The sequence below is a fragment of the Hypomesus transpacificus genome, chromosome 17 (assembly GCF_021917145.1).
Source record: "Hypomesus transpacificus isolate Combined female chromosome 17, fHypTra1, whole genome shotgun sequence".
NCBI classification, from domain to species: Eukaryota; Metazoa; Chordata; class Actinopteri; order Osmeriformes; family Osmeridae; genus Hypomesus; species Hypomesus transpacificus.
The window spans coordinates 9,171,214-9,190,857 of NC_061076.1; the positions used below are offsets into that span (position 1 = coordinate 9,171,214).

At 46.1% G+C, this 19,644-nt stretch overlaps 1 protein-coding gene across 1 annotated transcript; it reads left to right on the top strand.

Annotated features, from left to right (window-relative positions):
• Window positions 1–1,914: 1,914 nt before the first annotated feature.
• grid2ipa (glutamate receptor, ionotropic, delta 2 (Grid2) interacting protein, a) lies at window positions 1,915–18,609 on the top strand. Its single transcript, XM_047037484.1, has 21 exons — window positions 1,915–2,029; window positions 5,698–5,973; window positions 7,352–7,437; window positions 7,982–8,051; window positions 9,566–9,874; window positions 10,226–10,380; window positions 10,628–10,768; window positions 11,105–11,208; window positions 11,413–11,560; window positions 11,885–12,240; window positions 12,531–12,749; window positions 14,281–14,469; window positions 14,672–14,759; window positions 15,383–15,460; window positions 15,666–15,862; window positions 16,077–16,232; window positions 16,695–16,781; window positions 16,872–17,001; window positions 17,117–17,235; window positions 17,369–17,533; window positions 17,708–18,609. The coding sequence occupies exons 1-21, from the start codon at window positions 1,995–1,997 to the stop codon at window positions 17,786–17,788; spliced, it is 3,189 nt and encodes a 1,062-aa protein (XP_046893440.1). The 5' UTR covers window positions 1,915–1,994; the 3' UTR covers window positions 17,789–18,609.
• Window positions 18,610–19,644: the final 1,035 nt, after the last annotated feature.

The following is a 19,644-nucleotide window of genomic DNA, read 5'->3' on the forward strand; positions in this document are numbered from 1 at the left end:
GTCAGCATTTGGCACACCTTCGTTTGCATTTTCATTCCAAAATATTTGAGTACAAAATGTATAGCCGTGTTTTCTGAAGCATAGGTGTTCCATTACTAATGTATTTTGAGAGGTAATGGGAGACAGGCAGCATTTCTGGATGTGAGAGCGTGAGAATGTTTTTTCCAGAATCAGCCTTTCATGGCAGAATATGACTTTGCTGCCATTTCCCAGAATGTGTTTTTAAACATGGTGACGCAGGCTGTACTGAACGGACATTTGGTTCAATGATATTGTGGCATTGTTTATGAATGCAGATACCCTTTCAGACAGTTTGTCCCCTGCCACTTGCTGTATATCTTCTAGTTGTGATCTCTTTGACCTGCTCTGATGTAAATTAGCTGTGATCCCAGTCACCCTGTCTGAATGACAGGGTGAACAGGAGTATGTGTGTCACCTCCATCACTGCATTCATAATTCTGATCTGTCAAGTCTAGTTTCATGCTTTAGAACTTTGGTATACAGATACTTATGAGAGCAATGGCCTGCAAGGAGATCTTATCTGATCTGACATAAGATAATACGTTTCATAGACCCCCCCCCCCTTTCTTTCTTTCTTTCTTTTTCTTTCTTTCTTTCTTACTTACTTTCTTTCTTTCTTCTCCTCTCCATCTTGTTTTTGACAGCCTTTCATCATTTAATTGTTGTTGTTAAATACGCAGAGTCATGCATGTACACACCCACACACACTCACCAAGCCTCCATACACTCCACACACTCTCTCGTGTACACCCCCAGGTGGAGGGTGTGTGTGTGTGTCCTAGACAGACTTGGGCCAGGTGAAGAGACTGTAGTCTCCAGGCCCTGCTCCAAACCTGACCAGCCTGGCCATCTCTGTCCCCACAAATCTGCCCCCAGCCCTCCTGAGGAGCTGCTCTATTTTTAAGAGGCCTACTTCTGTTAATAAATCCTCTCTTAGGTTTCTGACGCACTCTCCGGCATAGCTTCTTAAACGACTCAAAAACCCAGGGGTTATCGGTAAAGGGGCTGGAACGTTTGAAAGTGACACAAAAGTGTACATATTATAGTGTCACGATGGCTGTCTTACCATGCAAATGAATAAGCAGACAACTTGAGGCCAATATCTGGAAATGATATTGTTTTCAACTTGGGTGATTACGAGGTGATTATGTAAAGTAGGCAAAGAAATGTGTTGTTTTTGTTTTGACAGACTCAGAACTCGCGTCTGTCTTGAGGTTTCTTTTTTGAGAAAGTAATTCCCTTCACGGTCCCTGTAGCTGTTTGCTTTTTTTGACTGCAGTCGACTCCACAAGAAATGAATGTGGTTAACAGTCATGCGTGATTCTTAGCTTCATACGACACAGATGTCTGTCTTCCTCTTTATCCATCCCTCTCCCATGCGCACATTACTAGATCTCACTGTTCTGACCTGCCTCTGGGAGTCCAGAGGGATTGTTTCCTTCTCTCCTGCACTCTTCTCCTTGCACCCTCCTCACTAGTTCCTCCCTTCATCCAACTCTCTTTTCCATCTTCGGTTAAGAGAAAAGCAGAGTAGAATCTCTTGTCTCCTGTGTTCACGCTTCAGATGAGTGGGTGATCACGGTTATCCACAACAGTTACCGTGACCACCCCCTGGTGTATCGGTGAACGAGGAAGAGGAGAAGGAAGAACAAGAGAAAAAGGAGAGGTGAAGAGATGAAGCACATCTCTCGAAGTCTTAGGTTGTTTTGACGGCTTTAAGAGTAGGAGTCATACTGTTTTTCCACCTCCCTCTCAACCGTCTCAACCACTCCAGCCTGCAGGAACGCATGGCTTATGGAGATTTAGAATCTTCTACCGTACTTCCTTTGTTCTTTCTTCCTTCCTTTCCGTTCTCTATCTTTTTTGGGGGAGAGAGTTGTTCACTGAGACTTAATGAGGACTACGTTTGTTACCGGCGTGCTGTTTGTATTGTGATGCTGAGCTGAGGCGCTTCCTGGAAGCCCTGAAGAGCCATGGGAAGGGACAGGAGCATCTCCCGACATTTTCGGTACAGTTCTCTTATCTTTGTTCTTAGATACTTTAAATGCTGAGTCGAGGTTTAAAGGGTTTTCCTTGCAGGCAACGTTGAAATGTGTAGGGATTACACTGTGTTTCTGAGGGTGCGTCTGTGTGAGTGTCCGCGGTGTAGTAAAGCGTTGTCATTGGTGTGGATCAGGGGCTTAGCCAGAATAATGTTTTGGGGTAGGCCGTAAAAATATGGATAGGCATCTTTTCATTTTTTTTTACTTATTTATTTTGCGATGTGCACTCTGTGCATAATTCTTCTGAGATATTTTCGTTTTTGAGTAGGCCTTAGAACAAATTTGGTAGGCTGTGCCTACCCAGGCCTACCCGTGGCTACACCACTGGTGTGGATGCTGTCTTTAAGTGTTAGGTTTGCTGTTGGACAGCAGTATCCCTTGAATTACTCGTAACATTTTCCTTACACCTAATGAGGGGGAAACAGGATAAAAACATAATGTTTAACAATCTATCTACGTCATTCGATTCATGTGATTTCAACACTGGTTCACTACACCACCTTCGCTGTGTTGTCAATCTGTGCTGAAGTGGGTCTCAGATAATTGACTTCTTTCCTTAATAACTTTTCTCAACTTCCCGTTGTCATTCATGCCTCCATGTGGAGTGTCCTTGATCCGGCCCCTCCTACCGCCCTAATTATAGACTCCTCGACCTGCTTCTAATTGAGAGCAGACTGAGGCCTACATCCACCCAAGCCTGTATCAGACTCATTCCAGCTCCTTCTATTCTTCTGATGGGATGTGTTTACACTTAGGAGAGAAGAGCTTGGATAGTGACTTGAATGCTGGATCTGTAATTTGTAATAATAAGTAGGAGACACAATTAGCTAAAATGTCAAAAAAGTATGTGAGGTGGTGTCCGTTTTCGGCTTATCTTTGTCTTATTTTACATTTATTTCTTTCATTTGTCTCCTTTCTTCTACCCTCATCTAAGTATTTCATAGATCACATCAATAAGGTGGGTGCTCAGTGTAGCACCCAAAGTTTGTATTCTTTCCCGTCCTTCATTTTGTCTGCACAGCCGTTCATGGTTTATGTTTCCTCAGGTAAAGACGCTGTGCCCTACATAGCCTTTTGACACATATATAATGGGCTACCTTGCCTTTCCTCACCTGTCCCTGGCCTAAAAAAATGTAATTTACTGCAATACAAACTTTTTGTTTCCACCTTTTCTTCAACCTGTTCCCTCTCCCTCCCTCTTTCCCCTTTTCCAACATCTGTCTCTCTCTTATCTCTTTCGCTCACTCTCCTCTCTCGCTCACTCTCCTCTCTTGTTCTCTCTCAATATAGAATACAGGCTGTGTTCTCATTTCATTCTGACTTGAGAGTTGACTGTAAATCTGGGGGAGGCTGTACAAGGAAAACTATGATACAGGGATGATCATTATCTTTATCACTTCCCTATCTAGGCAGAATGCCTTTTGTGCTTCTGGTGTTGCCATCATACAGATCCATGGCCATCCTCTGGATGGCGTTGCAGAGCCCCCTTGTTACCTCAGACTGTGCAGATGCTTGCTCCCTGCAGGTTAAGTGATGATGACTCCCTCCCCTCGATAAATATGGAAATACCGAACTGCTTTCAATCAAAAGTCCCATGTTTGAATTCTTTGACTGTGATTTCCACAGACTACTGTAGGATGCAACCCATCATTTAGAAAGCACGCACATCCTGTGTATTGCAAATATTTGCAGGATTCCACAGATGTTGTTTTTGTGATTAGAGAGCCCTCCATAAAGATAACACACTGCTCTGGCTGTCTCCTTCTCTGGTGACTCATCAAGAAAACCCTTTTTATTCAACAACACTGTGTGTGTGTGTGTGTGTGTGTGTGTGTGTGGGTGTGGGTGTGTATGTGCTCTAAATATAGTCCATCTTGTTAAATGAATGGAGGCAAAGTGTGTGTAGGAGGTATGAAGCACAGTGTGTATGTGTGTGTGTCTGTGTGTGTTGGGGTGTGCATGTGTGTGCGTGTGCCTTCTGTAAATGTGATCCATCGTGCTAAATGAATGGTGGGTGGCATGAAATGTGGAGGAGACAGGAAGCATAGGTCAGAAGTGACTGAAGAGGATACAACTCCAGAACCAACATGTCCTCATCATCCAGTGTCTGAATCTAACATAAGTGTATGCGTGCATGTGTGGTTCACTGAGAGTATGACATACTGAACACAGCATGCAGCTGTAGCTATGGTTTTAGTAGTTAGTTGATAGCGTAAATCCCTATTAGGTCCATAAATTCTATGACTTAATCCTAGTTGTTCATCTCTGCATGTTGTGTGTTTGTACATGTGTGTGTGAAGTGGGTGTGTGATTCATGGCCTGGTTTAATTTCAGGAATAAAAACGAGTTCCTGAGCGGCTCAATGTCTCATATAGATCTTTCATGAAAGGAGAATGTCACAGTTGTTCCATCTACACAGCTTGTAAGACTGCTCTTCTTTCCAACAGCTCAAGGAGCAGTTGTCTGTGGCTGACTGTAGAAGTGTGTGTAGTTTGTGAAGTTTCAGGTGTGTGTGTGTGTGTCTCTCTCTCTACTTCTAATGAGCTTTTCCTGTGAGAGGAGTTCTGTGTCCTCATGTAGACCTATCCTGGTTGAATATTTCAGAGCTCTCACATTTTGGTTTTGGAAAAGGACTTGTTTCTGTGAATTGTGTTGTCAGCTGAGGGATTTGTGTTTGAAAACGTTATTGTTCTGTGGCATTCTACAGTTAAGCGGGAAGCCCTGGAGATGTGTTAATGTAGAACAGTAAGGGGCTGGGGGGAATAAAACACTCGTTAGGAGGGGATGTGTGTGCGTGCAAGTGTGCCTGTGTATGTGTGTATATGCATTGATGGATGTAGACAAGAGAGAGAGGAGGAGGTGTGTTGTGTGTTTTTTTGAAAGAAGCGTAGCTGATGATGGGAAGTCAGTGTGTATGACTTAGGATAAGGGAGCGAGAGAGAGCATGACTGTGTGTGAGGGAGAGAGAGCAGATGGGATACGAAAGAGAAAAATAGACAGATGAAGAAAGAGAGAGGAGAAAGAGAGGGAGAAAGAGAGAGAGGGAGTAAGAGAGAGAAAGAGATAGAGAGAGGCAGAGAGAGAGAAAGAGAGAGTAACAATGCACACTTGGGAAAGAGTTAAAGGGAGGGAAAGAAGGAGAGAGAGAAAGAGGAGTGGAGGCATCTGCAATATTGCTCGGTGGTTCTCTCCCAGCAGCAGGATGCTGTCACACTGAGATGGGCGTTCCCACCTGGAGCTGCGTGTGACAGGCAAACAGAGAAACGACACAGGGAAGTCACACTCCTCCGCTACGGATTAAATGAGCTTCACACCAACATTTCAAGGAATTTTTGAGTTTTCTCATGTTACATAATCAGTTGACTGTTAGTTTGTGTTAGTTTGGCTGTTGTGCTACTATAACTGTAAATACCTCAGTCGTGGATTGTTTGGATGTAAACCTTTCTATCTGTCTGTGGATACGGATACTCTGACTTTGTTCTCCTCTTGGCACTCTGCAGCAGGCTTGTCTGCTTTCCTCTTCGCCTCAGAACTTCTCAGACTGGGCTTGACTCTGAAGCGCGGAAGTATCCTTGTGCGCTCTCCTTCATTGTGCATCTCTGAGGGTATACTTTGTGTTTAACATGTTCACCAGGATCTTCATCCCCAAGAAGCACCGAGAACGCTTTGACGATGTGGTGTCCCAGAGCCTGATCGGCCGACTGAAGGGGCGGAGTTTCAGTGACCCCAGCCGTAACCGGCTGCGTCGGAGCCGTAGCGAGGACCACCCGGAGCGCCTGCTGGTTTCCACCAGGGCCAGTTCGGTCCCCCGCACTCACGCCGAGGAGGGCGCGGCACTTCCAGCCCGCGGGCTAAGGAAGACCACCTCACTCATCGCTGGGCACGCCGGCGCCGCTACCACCAATCGCAGGTCAGGGCTTGTAGATGGATTCTTGTCACAGCTAATCAGAATTTTGGATTGACTTTCTGATGATAAAATACAATACATGTCATAGATAGTGGTGTTCAGTCTTTCTCTAGCCGTCTTATACTGTGTTAATATGACTTGAGATGTGTGCAATTTTAAGCAGTCAGTAGAGCTCTTTGAATATAACATTTCCTGCAATTCAATTATTTAAATTACCTAATAGATACACCATAAATTCAGTGTATCCCATCTGACATGCATGAGTGTAAAATCCTAGCTTGTGAATAGAGGTGTGTAGGAGTATGTTTGCCAAAATAAACCATCTACGTCAGTTGGACAGAAAAACTATTAAAAACCTCATTATCTTACTTCCATGCCAAGTCATATTTTTAAGATGGCGTTGACGACGTTTGATAGTCATGAGGATGTGGGTCTTTAAAAAAATAGCTTGCCTTCAATACAGAAGTCGTTTTTTCTTGATGTTGACTTTTATGCAGCTCTGAATATTAATTCCCAGTAAAAATACACTTTGGAAAAAATCCACAGGAAGAAAGAGAGAAAGACTGCCTACAGGGCACCTCTTCTGTGGCCTAAACTTTGTTCATCAAATAATGTAGCCATTGTATTTTCCCCTGGGGATTAGATGTCTATGTCTAAGTGGGCTGTTCTCACACACTGGGAATTTCTGGCAGCTTTGCCAGCGAGAACCTCACACAAATTGAAATATCCTCCTCCAAGTGTGTTTATCCAGCCGAAAGTACTGGATAGTGATTTAGTAATATCATATAAAAGTACACTGTTTGCAGACACAAACTGGACCCAACAGATGAGCCTAATCTAGAATAAAGTTATTTCAATGAATAATCTCCATTGCCATACATTTTTCTCTGACACAAAGTCTCAATCTTTAGATCACATTTACTTATTTTGCAGACGCTCTTATCCAGAGCGACTTGCATTAGGTACAGGGACAATCCCCCGAGGCAAGTAGGGGGAAGTGCCTTGCCCAAGGACACAACGTCATTTTCACGGCCTGGAATCAAACCGGCAACCTTCTGATTTCTAGACTGATTCCCTAACCGCTCAGCCACCTGACTCCTCCACCTGACAATCTGTATGCATAAAAAACTGGCTGATGATCCAGTGGGGTCCTTTGGGATTGGAGGTCACATGAAGGGCTGTAGTCTGGATTACTCCACAGCTGGAAATCCAGAACCTGACATTCATCTGAAGAGTTCTTATATGTTCTTAGGACTTCTACCCCTGGGTTCTACTTCCAACCCTACGCTGCCTGGTGTCTGAGTATCCATATCTTCCCCTACCCTACCTTGAGTCTGTACCTACCTCCTTCCCTCCCCTAACTGGTGTCTTTCTTCCATAGGACTGTGAGAGTGTGCAAGGGGAACCTGAGTTTTGGCTTCACCCTTAGAGGCCATGCCCCAGTGTGGATTGACTCAGTCATCCCAGGTAGACTTGTTTATGTGTGTCTGTGTGTATCTATGCAGTGATATTCTTTGTGCTATTGTACAGATCCCATCATCGAAAATGCTGCAAAAGGAATTTAAGATGTAGGCTGGGAATGAATGATAGTTGACAGGATGTAGAAGGTAGATTTGGATGTTACGCCTGTTCAACAAAGTCCTCACTCGCCCACGTGGTAACTGAGAACACATCATGAGGGGGAGTGTTAAGACACAGACTGGTATGTCAGAGAATCGTTATTTCAGTCAATTTACATGCCATGTTGTTGCCTCTGAAGCCCTGTCGACAACACTGAGCTCATGCTGACTTTAGAATGCTTCTGCAGCTCTATCCATCTGTGTGTTGGTAAAAAATCTGGTTTTACCTGGTATAGTCTTTATGTCACATTTATTTTCTACGTCTGCATGTCCTTCCTTCCTTCCCTCCCTCCCACATCTCTATCTCTCTCTCACCCCCCCCCCCCCCCCCCCCCTCTCTCTCTCTCTCTCTCTCTCTCTCTCTCTCTCTCTCTCTTTCTCCCTCTCACCAGGGAGCCCAGCAGAGAAGGCCGGCCTCAAACCTGGGGACCGCATTTTGTTCTTGAACGGCCTCGATATGAGGTAACGTCCATCATGTTCTCATCTGACCTTCTGTGCATTCTGCTGTGGTGGCCAGCACACAACTACACACGACACATTGTGTGCATACATACTTTGTTTGAGAGACTGAAACATATCCAACAGTGAAACAAATATGATTCTTGTTACTTTGTTGAAAGCAAAACCAAATGCAGAGCAGAAACGGGTGAGGTTTAGGAAGGTTTCTTGTCTCAGATGGCTGGGAGATGAGGAGCGATGGTGAAAAGCACAGGCAGGCTGGGGGTGCAGACAGACAGACAAACAGACAGACGAGCAAACCTGAATACTAGGAAACACTAAGTATAAAGTTCAAGTTTCCATATGAAGAGCTGAACACTACACCAAGGAGGTACTGATGGAGTGAGAGAATGGATGGAAGGTAGGTGAGCGGATGGCAACGAGGAGCAGGTGTGCTGGTGGAGCTGGGAACCAGGGAAGAAAGGGAGAGAGAGAAAGAGAGAGAGATACATGCCCATACCCATGCCACAGACACACACTCAGGGACCGACAGGAAAACACTTGCAGGGAACACTGGAAAACATCAGGCCATGGCCATGACAAAGAAAATATTCTCATTCCTTGAAGCGAGAATAATGAGCTGTGTTTTGAAAGTGTTTGTTTTGTGTTTGTGTATGCATGTTTGTCTGTTTTTGTGCCTTCACTTGTGTGTACAGGGAGTATGTGTGTGCAGCTTGTGTGTGGTTTGCACCAATTCTTTATAGAAAATGTGTTTCTGTAAATAGATCAGATGAAAGTAACAAAGCATTCCAGATGAAGATGGACCGTAGAGGTGTGACTTTTCGTGACAACTTCAATGGGAGAAAATGAGAAACGTAGGAGACTGTTAACAATCTCCACAGGCTCTGTGGTGTTTCTTATAGTTCAGTCAAGACACTCACGTGATTGATTTCACCATTTTTCGTACACATGACAAATGGTTTAACGTTGGCGGAATGCATACATGGGGAAGCTCCCTGCCTTCACTGCAGCAGGCATGACATGAGGCAGGGAGCAACAAGTTAAATCCCCCACGGGTATAGAACAGACAGACAACATGGGGGAGAAGGGGACGGTGGTGGGTGGCAGCAGCGCAGAACACAAAGGTAAATGTGGATGTGTGTGCGTGCATGTGACGACTTTATAGCGCCGCCTATCAAGCTAAGCCTATGGGCTAAGAACACGGCGATGGGTGATATGACGCGCGCTGCCCGAGTGCCATTCCTGAACCTGCTTCACTCATGTGGTGGAATTGACAAGGAGCCTATAACAGGACAGGCTTGAAATTTGATGAGGATTAGTTTTATCATCTCTGAACTAGATGAAAACTGTCCTTCATTTAATCTGTCAGTGCGTTTAATCGTGTTTATATTTCCATGAACGTGTATGCCTATGTCTGTGTGTCTAATTATGTGTTTATCTTTCCATGAATGTATGTGGGTATTTATTTATGTTTTGATATTCCCATAAATGTGTGTGTCTGTGTGTGTATCCTCCAGGAGCTGCTCCCATGAGAAGGTGGTCTCCATGCTCCAAGGTAGTGGAGCTATGCCCACCCTGGTGGTGGAGGACGGGCCTCCCACCTTCACCCTAGCCGAGTCAGACCTGGCCGGAGGTGGGGGTTTGGGAGGCAGCATGTCGGAGTGTGCCCGCTCCCCGGTGCTCAGCTCTCTGCAGTGGGTGGCAGAGATCCTCCCTGCCAGCATCCGGGTCCAGGGGAGGACCTTTGGGCAGCAGCTGGAGCACCTGCTCACCATCCAGGAGAGGTACACCATTTGCAAGGCCCTGGAGAACTTCTTCCAGCACCGGTAAGGAGAGGAGGGGAGGGGAGGGGAGGGGAGGGGAGGGGAGGGGAGAAGGAGAAGGAGAAGGAGAAGGAGAAGGAGAAGGAGAGGGAGAGGGAGAGGGAGAGGGAGAGGGAGAGGGAGAGGGAGAGGGAGAGGGAGAGGGAGAGGGAGAGGGAGAGGGAGAGGGCAGAATGACTGGGAGCGAAGTAAACAGAAAGCGAGAGTGAGGGAGACAGAGAGAGCAAGAGAGGCAGAGAGAGAGAGAGAGAGAGAGAGAGAGAGAGAGAGAGAGAGAGAGAGAGAGAGAGAGAGATGGGGGCGACGGAGAGAGCACTGAACCTGTTTGTTTCCGGTTTGTTTCCGTGGCAACAGGAACGTTGACACGCTGATTGTGGATGTGTTTCCGGTGTTGGACACGCCAGCCAAGCAGGTCATTTGGCAGTTTGTCTATCAGCTGCTGACCTACGAGGAGCAGGAGCACTGCCAGAACAAGATCTCACGCTTTCTGGGCTTCAAGGCTGCAGCAGGTCAGAGCTGGCACTATGTGTGTTCATGGTAGTAGTGGGGTGTGTGTGCGTGTGTGTGTTTGTGAGTGTGGGTCATAGGTTTTTTGTGTGTTTGGGATGGTAGGGTGTATGTGTGTGTCTGTGTCTGTGTCTGTGTGGACATTGATGTCTCTGTGTGCGTTTGCGAGTGTGGGCCAAGTGTGTGTGTTTGGGATGGTAGGCTGTGATAATGTGTTTGTGTGTAGACATTAACATGTGTGTGTTCCAGCTCCTCCTCCAGGGCCAGAGCCTGCACCTGAGCCCCATCGTCGTAGCAGCTCCATGAGAGTGACAGGCACCACCTACACCAGGAACAGCGTGAGAGGGCGGAGTTCCGACGACCTGGTCATAGGCACACACCTGGGAATGGGTAGCTTGCTCTACATGCCTTTCTCCTCATTCACCACCTCACCACCTGATTCGTCAGAATCGCAATCATCCTAATTGGGATGAAACAGTCACTAGAAGTTATTGAAATGATTTAATTGGATCCCCATTAGCTGAGGCCTCAGCAACAACTATTCTTCCTGGAATCCATTCAGTCAACCATAAAATCACATATTTTAATTTCAAGAAAATTGTGGTCAAGTAAAAATGAGCCCCCCCCCCATCACATTATCCATAATGACATGATAAAACATCCAAAAGTTTGCATACACATTGGAATGTAGCTGCATCCTGAGCGTGCCTGAACCCTGTGCCTTAGGGGTCCGTGCAGAGCCCATGGAGATGGGCATGAGGCTGGCACCAGGAGAAAGGCAGTCTGGAGACGGCACCTCTCTTCCCGAGACCCCCAACAACCTCACCAATGTAAGTATCCAGCCCACGGAGAGTTACTATCACAATGTCACCAAAACCACCCCTAATGAACCCAATAGGAAATTCACAAAACAATACTGGGCTTCTATGACAATCACCAGCACATGCATTAATTGAAAGGAAAATAGTAACTAGTCACACACAAAAAGGTATCAAGTTATTGTGTTCCTGATTGTAAGGTTCGCCCCGCTCTAGCTGTCTGCAGTGTATGCTGAGCTGGAGAACATGTACTCAGGGAAGAGGTCCAAGTCCCTGAAGAGCCGTGCTCCTCCGGCCCCCGAGAGCATTCTAGAACTGGAGTCCCTCTCACTCGTCAACTCGCCATCCATGCATGCCAACACAGGTGTGCTTCTCACTGTTTCAGTTTGAACCAGCATACTGTACCCCAGCATAGAAATGAGCAAATTGGACTTATGCTTGCCATACAATTATGAAGACCATTGTTGTTTCTAGATGTCTGTAGTGGGAAACACATTTTTGAGATCTGCTCTTAAGTCCATCCGTAAGCTTACAGGTGCTGTCTTTCATTGAAAGAATACCCGGTAGATTTACTGTCCAGCGGTAACAGATCATTGAAGCACCACCATAATTGTTATGGATTTGGTTAACAGAAAAATGTCCGGTGTACGTACTCTGTAACACTGGTGTTTTCATCCCTTCTGGTCAGGTGGCCGTAAGGTCCCTCCACCCCCCTCCTCTTGGCCAGAGCCCCTCCCCAGCCTCCCTGCCCCATCTCAGTTCTACCCCCAGGGGCTAACCAGCCAGACCAGCGCTGAGTCCAACCCCTACATCAGCTTGGACAGCCCTCCTCCTTCACCTCCGGACCCCCCAGACTACCCCGCTAGCCCGCCAAACCCCCGCAGCAGCAAGAGACGGTACACCTTCTCCCACCCCCCTCGCTCTGAGGACACGGACCGCTTCCTCAACGCGCTGAGCGAGCAACTGGGACAGAGGGTGGCCATCGTCGATGACTTCCTGTCCCCCGAAAACGACTTCCTGTCCCCCGAAAACGACTATGAGGAGGTAGGGTCAGCCACCAAGCAAATGAAACAATCCTTCTGGAGTAGCCCTGTGATGATTCATTTAGTCTGAAGGTTGTGTAGAGAATACAAATGTGTATAGTGTTTGGTATTTATCCTTGAGAACCTTTGAGAATTGTATCTATTTACATGCACACATTACGGTACAGTAGCTAAGACTGTAAAGCAGCTAAGACTGAACCCCCCAAGCCTTAATGTGAATGTGCTTATGGGTGGTAATTCCAGGATGTTGTCCAGTTAAGCTTCCCAGACGAGGAAGATGAGGATGACGAGGTGGGCATGGACGATGAAGAGGACGGGGGTTTCCTACCCCCGGAGCTGAGCAGTCCCAGCGAGGCGCACAGCAGCAGCGGAGAGGACGCGTCCTCGCTGACCTACTCCTCGTCCTCCGAGCACATCCCCCCGCCGCCCTTGACCCCGCCTCCGCCCCCGCCCGTCCAGTTCAACGACCCGCCCCCTCCTCCTCCCCCCCCCGCCGATGCAGCAGCGGCAGTCCCCCTTGCAGCAGCCCACCTCGCTTCCCTACACCCCCGATCACTCTCCCAGAGCACACCTCCCCTCACAGCGCCGTCACCAGGGCCCGCCGCCTCCCCCGCCCCCTCGCTCAAACCCACCCACGAAAAGGCAGTCGCTTCACAAGGTGCTCCCTACCCGGGAGGACTTGCTGGCCCACGCTGCATTACAGGAGCAGAAGGCTTACCAAGAACAACAGGTGTACCAAGATCTGCAGGCGTATGAAGACCAAGCCTTCCAGGAACAACAAGCTTACCAGGACCAACAACAAGCCTACCAAGACCAACAACAAGCCTATCAAGACCAACAACAAGCCTACCAGGAACAACAACAACAACAAGCTTACCAAAAGCAACAACAAGCCTATCAGGAGAGACAAGCCTACAAGGAACAGAAAGCTTACCAAGAGCAGCAGCTAATGTACCAGGAGCAACAAGCACTCAAAGAACAACAAGCATACCAAGAGCAACAGCAAGCCTACCAAGAGCAACAAACCCTCAAAGAGCAACTAGCCTACCAGGAACTCCAAGCATACCAGGAGCAGCAAATCTACCAAGGACACCAGTCGCTGCCGACCCAATCCTCGCACCAGTCAGCCCACTCGCCACACCTCCTCCAGCAGCTCCACCAATCCCTTCCCCCGCTCCCTTCTCCAGACTCCGCCCACCCCCAAGCAAACCACCCTTTGTACCAGATGCAACAAGCACAACAACAACAACTAAAGCTGCAACTGCAGCTCCAACAACAACAGCTCCAACAACAACAGCAACAAAGCCAGCAAAGCCTTCACCACCATCACCATCATCCTCGTTCTGCCACATCTCCTCACCACCCTGGTCAGAGTCAGTACTCTGAGGGCATCTACCAGAGTCACCAAAGCCTCCAATCCCAAGTCCACCACTCCTCCACAGAGCTCCTCCACCAAGCTCTCCAGAGTCACCAAAGCCTCCAGCCCCAAGCCCACCACTCTTCCACAGAGCTCCTCCACCAAGCTCACCAGATCCACCTAGATCAACCGGCCTCTCTTCCCGCTCAAGAGACACACTGTCAACCCCAACAAAGTCGGAAGAGCCTAAGGGGTCATCAAGGTCATCAGACTCCAACATCTCCTCAAGGGAGACCCCAGGATCAGCAGATCCACCAGGCTCACCACCCTCACCAGACCCAGCCCTCTCCCCAGCGCCCCCGCTCCGTCCAGCAGAGCCACCCCACCCCCCACATCCACCACATCCACCACATCACCCCCCAGCCCCCTCCGTCTGAGCACCACCACCAGATCCACCTGATCCACTCACCCCAGCCGTCCCACCGGCCTCAGCCCCTGCTCTCCACCTTCCAGCCCCTCCAGCCTCAGCAGCTTTCCCTCTCCACCTTCCAGCCCCTCCAGTCCCAGAAACCCTATCCGGCCACCCACCACGTCCACCCCTCCAACCAGCCACGTCCTCAGTCCCAGCCCTCCCAGCACGTCCTGCAGGCTCAGTCCCACCACCACGGCCAACCCCAACCCCAGTCACTCACCCACTCTCTCTCTGACCCGTCAGATCACCTGGGGCCCCCGCCCCCTCCACCCTTGCCCCCTCCCTGCTCCCCGCCCCCTTTGCCCCACCCCTCCCCTCAGAGGATGGACTCCAATCACATGAGTGTGAAGAGGCTGCGCTGGGAGCAGGTGGAGAAGTCAGAGGGCACCATCTGGGGACAGGTGAGATGGGTGGGGGCATAATGTGCATGAACAGAAGGGGGGCAGGGTGTGGGGCAGAATGCAGAGGGCAGTTGGAGACACTGAAGACACTACTACCCCTGATATACTGTAGACATTTGATATTTTTTGCATTATTTTCACTTATTTTTACATAACCTTTGAGATGTTAATGTATTCCTAATATATAAAATACTTATTCCAGTTAGGTGAGGATTCAGACTATGACAAACTGCATGACATGGTGAAGTATCTGGACCTGGAGCTTCACTTTGGGACCCAAAAGAGCCCTAGTGAGTACAATTATAGCCACTTGTGTGTGTGCACATATTGGTGTGTTTATCTGTTTGAAAATGTGTCGTTGGTCTTTGTTAGCACACATTTTACGTGACTCACTTTTTTTCTGCCAACTGTGAGTACACTCCATGTCGCTGTCTTTAAAAGCTTTTAAACAGTGGTCCCTTTGACAAGTGACAACTCAGCCTCAGGCACTTCTCTGACCCATTTAAGTTTTCCGACTGACATAAACTTTAAATAGTAAAAGAAAATACTGTTTTGTCACACTTCAGTGCCAGCTTGCCCACCACTCTCTCTCTCCCTTCCCTGTTCCCGCTTTTTTTTTACCCCCCCCCTCTCTATCTCTTTCTCTCTCTCTCTCTCTCTCTCGCTCTCTCTCTCTCTCTCTCTCTCTCTCTCTCTCTCTCTCTATCTTCCTCTCTCTCTCTCTCTCTCTCTCTCTCTCTCTCTCTCTCTCTCTCTCTCTCTCTCTCTCTCTTCCTCTCTCTCTCTCTCTCTCTCTCTCTCTCTCTCTCTCTCTCTCTTCCTCTCTCTATCTGTCTCTCTCTGTCCCTCCTTCCTTCTCACAGAGGACCTCCTGTCCTAACTCTGTGATGTTGTATATCAGTTTCTCTTCCAGAGCTCGCCCCTCAGCCTGAGTCATTTAAGAAGAAAGATGTGGTGGAGATTCTCTCCTACAAGAAGGCCTACAATGCCTGTGAGTACTGCTGCTTTTGTTCATGCGTAATTGCTGCTCTTAAACTTGTCATCGAACTACACAACTTGCCATGTTTTTCAAATCTGCACCTTTACGATAATGACCTCTGCCATATAGTACTACATCCCTGATACAATGCAAGCATGCCATGGGAAACAAGTTTGACTGATGGATAAAGTTTCAAACAAGGACCTTTGACCCTCAGCTATCCTGATTGCCCACCTGAAGCTGTCGCCGGGTGAACTTCGACAGGTTCTGATGACCATGTCCACAGATAGGCTGGAGCCCGCCCACATCAAGCAGCTGCTGCTGTATGCCCCAGACGCAGAGGAGGTCAAGCAGTATGAGCAGTACAGACAGGAACCCAGCAAACTGAGTGAACCAGACCAGTTTGTACTGCAGGTACCAGGGCTCTCTGTTGGGGGTTGTAGGGTGAGGGATGGTGGCGCTGGGTTAATGTCTTCATGCTGGATATGAGGGGCCACACATTGTTATGGTTATAGGACATTTTGGTGTCAGGGTTTTGACTGTAAGTGTGAGGGATCAGTCATTGGTTACTTTTGTAACTGTGCGTGTGTTCATACTTTACTGTGTTCTGCTTTTGTCCACACCACAGATGTTATCTGTACCAGAGTATAAAACCCGTCTGCAGAGTCTGCATTTCAAGTGCTCCCTGCAGGAAAAGACAGAGGAGATGAGAGGAGGGTACGACTGCATCTACAAGGCCTCAGTGGAACTCAAGACCAGCAAAAAGCTGGCCAAGATCCTGGAGGTGCCATACAAAAACGTCCATTTAGTAATATCAAAGAATTGTAAAAAATAATATATTGTCATATAATATGATGTGGTACTGTTCAGGAGTGTAAACTACCTTAGAATTTGATACCAATACTGTAAAAAAAATGGGTGCTGTGTCAATAAAAGTAACACCATAATGTATTGCGATTGCTCTCCCTCAATTACAATTTTTAAGTCGTCATTTTACACATATTCAACTCTTTACAAAACACACTTATGAATATTTTGTTTAAAGAAACCATTAAGATGGGAACCTTTTGTGAAATCAAGAGCAAGGTTTAAATAACACATGGATTTGTTGTGTCTAAACAAGATGCCAGTATGCATTTCCCCTGAAATAAAATGCTGTAATGACTATGAGATTAATTCTGTTTTTTCATCTTGACTTTTGTATAACCGAGCATCTTACATGCCTATGTCCGATATTCCTTATCAGTTTGTGCTGGCAATGGGGAACTACCTTAACAACGGACAGCCCAAGACTGGCAAAACCACCGGCTTCAAGATCAACTTCCTCACTGAAGTAAAACTGACACTGCTGGCACCGATATTATTAATTTTTAAATCATAATAGTTCCTGTATGTTATCCATCTTCCTTCTTTTCCACTGCAGCTCGGTACCACAAAGACGGTGGATGGGAAGTCAACCTTTCTGCACATCCTTGTCAAGTCGTTGTGTCACCACTTCCCTGATGTTTTGGACTTTGCCAAGGACCTCACCATGGTTCCGCTTGCAGCCAAGGGTAGATAGAACATGTGTTTCTGTGTGTGGCTGTGTCATCTTTGTGTAACAGACCAATGACTCACTGGTTTTATCTCTCCCTTTCGTTTTCTCTCTGTCTTGCCCTCGCTCCGAAGTGAACCAAAAGACCATCACGTCTGACCTAAACGACCTTCACACCACTATCCAGGAGATCAGATCTGCCTGTCAGAAGATGCCTGCTACCCCCGATGACCGCTTTAGTGCCATTATGAGTGTATCTTTGAGGTCCGCCGTGTGTTTGTGTGTGTGTCTTCTGCTGTTTACACAGTACTGGGACATGCACCCTCAGCAACACTGGACAGTGTCCATGCCCTCTTGTGTTGAGACCTTGACCCCAGTTTGATCAGACTTTTCTGGAGAACAGCCACCCGGCAGTCCAGTCTCTGGAGTCACTCCAGCAGAGAGCCATGGAGGAGTTTGCCAAGACCGCATCCTTCTTTGGAGAGGACGGCAAAATCACCAACACAGAGGCCTTCTTTGGCATCTTCTCTGACTTCATCAACAAGTTTGAGGTGGGTTAACCAAATAGGAGCATAATTCAGAAAGCCTTTGTGAGTGCGTGGCTTTTCAGAACTATTGTTTCTGTTTTCTGATTTGTTATACTGTATCTGAAATACTGTAAACATGAAGCTATTTGTATCATATGGTTACTTTGCTTAATTACTTCTTTTGCATCTTTCTTTCAGAGAGCACTGAGTGAGCACCAGACATCTGAGGGCCTGAAGAGCCCCAGGAGTCCACGAATGGCCTCTCCACTAGCCTGGTAATAAGGCTGCACACACACACTCACCCACACACAGGCATCTTGCTACATCATGTTTTTTTTGGAATGTCTATCTGCAATAGAGACTGAGTCTGAGTTAGACTTCTGAGTTAGACTTCAATAGCTATCTTTAAACCAATGGCTGTGAATAACACTGTTCAGAATTAGAATGGTGCAATTTCCATTGCAAGGCAAAAAACTATTGGGTTTGGAATAAAGTAATTTGTAAATATTAAGCCAATGAATGATGAGGAAATAGCAGTAGTGTAAGCATCAACTGAGAAAGTCTTTCAATGAACAGTACAAAAAATGACAGTTAATGCATTTGTTTTATTGCTCTGCCTGTCATTGCAATAGCCAAATGTTTTTTGTAAATATGGTATGAGCAATTTCACAAAAATATAAAAGTTAAGAATCCATGCAACACCGCATTAAGGTTACGTTAATGACCATTTCTCTACATAGCAATACTTGTTGCAAAAACCTTGGACGTGCATAGGAATTGCTGTGAAAACGGATTAAATTGACCTAAGTGTTTGCGGTATAGGTTATTACAAAAGTGTAAGAAGGAAGTACAGGGGAGGAGTGTTGTGGTAAGTGAATCTCATAAAGGCGCAGTTGAAGGTTGTGTTACCAAAAACAATCCACTTAACCCCTGGATAGCCCCTACTCCCGTATCAAGTTTTAATAACTTGTACCACTAATTTGTAGTTGTAACTACATAGTAGAACCTTTGTAACTACAATGTTATTACTATACGTACTGATATGGAGTTAATGTAACCTTAATGTTAAGTGCTGCCCATATCTTTAAGATAGAAAATAAAGAAATAAGGTCATAAAAAACGTAATGTTAGATTAACACCGTAATTAGTTATCGGTGGATTTGTGAAACCCACAGTTGGTGGTTTTTGAAACTGCTATGTTACTAAAATATTCTGTATTTTTTGTAAGCCACACCCACCTCATTGAATGTATATGAAAAGTCTAAATGAACACTCTTATTTTAAACATATATATTCATGATACACCTATTTAAGTGATGATACCATTTTTGGGGATTGTTTACACAGTGTTTTGTAAAGGTGATTGTATAACAATTCCTAAATTGTTGTTTTGTCCCACTTTAAACCCATTTTAGTGTCTAAAGACAAAGGACAAACTTGACTCTTTTGAGGAGTGCCGCTTTAAAACAGAAATGTCTAAACGGGCAGTGTGCAATGTTGACGATTTACTGCAGGTTGTTTTATCGACTTATATGTAGACATACTTTATTATTGCAGCAGATATTTGAATGAATTCTAACAATACAGATTTCAGCCCATTGTTTCTCAAGTACTCCAAGGACTTTGAAAAAGAAGGGACTCAGTCCATCTCAACTGGTATATTTTGTATGGGCTAAAATGAAGCAATAATAAGACTTGGTTATTTATTTTCAAGCTAATATTGGTAAATCTTTTACACCATGTTCAGATAAGTGATTGTATTTTTAGTGGTTAATAGCTTCTCCGAAATTGGTAGAACATTTATAAGACTAAAAATGTAATATTGTTTATTTAAAGCAATAGGAATCAATGTTAGACATTATTCTGTGACTGTTGTCATCTTACAACACTCTTTTCTTTTGATTGAAATCCATTTAAGACTACACTCAGTAAATCATTTATGTTCGATAAAGGCCTAAGAAATTAGGGGTCTTCTGTTTCTTATTGTAAGAATACTGACGACTATTGAGTGTAGTACAATAACATTCAACCCTAACCTACAAATAAATTGCTGCATGATTTTTATGTTGTGAAGGGTAAATCAAACACTTCAGGATATGTATGTGTAAATATGTGTGCTATGATGATCAAGACAT